Consider the following 1,952-nt stretch of genomic DNA (forward strand, 5'->3'; position numbering starts at 1 on the left):
GGGTGGGCGGGAGGGCGCGACTGTTGTCCGCACAATATCTCAAGTATTTCTAACAGATTTATTTCAAACTTCATGGGAAGTTTCAATGCCATTATAGCTCGGCCAAGCTCGATAACCACAATTGTCAGACCGTAATTAAAGGAGTAATGGCCCTTTATTCAATTGCCAAAACAGTGTTTGCTTGATGTCTCCAGAAGTTTTCAATGCATAAACTTAAAACTTCATAGGAAGGTTTATTACCATGATACCTTGGACTGGTACTATAACAACAATTATTGGACCGTAATTTACGGAATTATGGCCCTTTATTCAATTGCCAAAAAGTTTTCAACGGATTAACTTCAAACTTCATATGATTATTCATTGCCATGAGTTATGGCGTATTATGTTCTGCTATCGCAGGACCCTTGTTTTTGTTTTTTTGACAGTAGCATGTCTTAAAGACACTGTCATAGATCCACAAATGACACATTTTGTATATGAGTGTATGTTTGGATGATAGAATGTCATGCACTGAAATCTGACCATAAACAGTCAATGAAATTTGTCCGAAGGTTGGGGATTTTGGATTGCTTGCGATGATTTACCTTGCTAAAAGTTAATCACAAAACTAAATGAAAAATTTATAATCACTAAGTTGTTTTTATCTACATACTACAATTATGCTTGCATATTATTTGTACTATAATGCTTACATATTATTTGTACTATTATTTCTTTCAGAATTTGAGGTGGTTGTCCCTATTGATCAGGAATTTAACAAAAATTTGGAAAATTCATCATCAGAGGAATACCTGTCCTTTTCCCAAAACATCACAAATGGGGTATGTAGCTCTAATACTTTGTTCATATATTTTTTCACACAAGGAAACAGTTAACATGTTTATTATTTGAATCAAAACATATATATAATTATGTGCAAGCAAAGAACAAATTATTAAACATATTTCGAATCAGGGGCTTGTCTCTCTAGTTCAGTTTGATTTTATTTTGTTTTAAGTCCTATTAACGGATAAGGTCATTTAAGGAAGTGCCTCTATGTAGGTTGTGTAAGCATGCATGTGTGTATGTGTGCCGGAGACGGGATATGATGGTGTACTTGCCTGCTCATAATAGCGCAGATCTGATGCCGACTTTATAGTGCTATTTCATTAAAATACTAAGCCAAAGGCACGCACCCATGAGCACAGCATCCCATCCAGTCACATTATACTAACAACGGGTGAACCAGTCGTTGCCATTACCCTAAATGCTGGTTTTAAAGTCTTTGTGGCTGATTTTTTTTTACAAAGTTTTAGACATTTAAAGTATTCTCGGGGAGGTTCTCATACTTGACAACTCTACCTATTTAGGAGGGAGACTCCCGATTTTGGACCCTTAAATTTAGTATTTTCATCCAGTGAAATTGCTAAACTGTTCCTTGCTTCTAAGATCTATTGATTTTATCTGAAAGAACAACTCAAAATATGTCTTTTTCAAGGTTATTATGTCTCTAGGGGGTAGCTGGTAATACACAAATTAAGTTTTTGAGCATGCAGAATCTCCCCCATGGAAATTTTCATATTATGATGTCATCAACATTTGAAGTTAAAAGAAAAGTAAATTTCTATATTACAAGAAAAATGAGATTTTATATGAATGTGAACAAGGAGTACATTGTGAATAATAAGAATTGGAAGATGTTAGTGGCGAAGGAATATAAAATTGGTGGTCCAAGATGGCAAATGTCTCTTCAATACATCATCAGCTGTTGTAAGTAACCAAATATGTGGAGTGTTTCCCTTTAGTTTTAATTAACAGGGATCCTTTTGTAAGGACTTCTAGGGAACTAAACTCTGAGAAGTCAAAGAAAAGCTTGATAACTGAAGTGAGCTAGACTCTGAGAAGTTAAAGAAAAGCTTGATAACTGAAGTGAGCTAGACTCTGAGAAGTTAAAGAAAAGCTTGATAACT

General features: G+C 34.8%; 1 protein-coding gene across 1 annotated transcript in view; it reads left to right on the forward strand.

Moving 5' to 3' along the window:
• LOC110448651 overlaps positions 1 to 1,952 on the forward strand; it is a 150,099-nt gene that overhangs the window by 26,813 nt on the left and 121,334 nt on the right. Inside the window, exon 8 of the mRNA XM_021495017.1 lies at positions 724 to 824. Within this exon, the coding sequence (XP_021350692.1) occupies positions 724 to 824 (101 nt within the window). The remainder of the gene's footprint in view (positions 1 to 723; positions 825 to 1,952) is intronic.

The sequence above is a fragment of the Mizuhopecten yessoensis genome, unplaced genomic scaffold (assembly GCF_002113885.1).
Source record: "Mizuhopecten yessoensis strain PY_sf001 unplaced genomic scaffold, ASM211388v2 scaffold4123, whole genome shotgun sequence".
In the NCBI taxonomy this organism is placed as follows: Eukaryota; Metazoa; Mollusca; class Bivalvia; order Pectinida; family Pectinidae; genus Mizuhopecten; species Mizuhopecten yessoensis.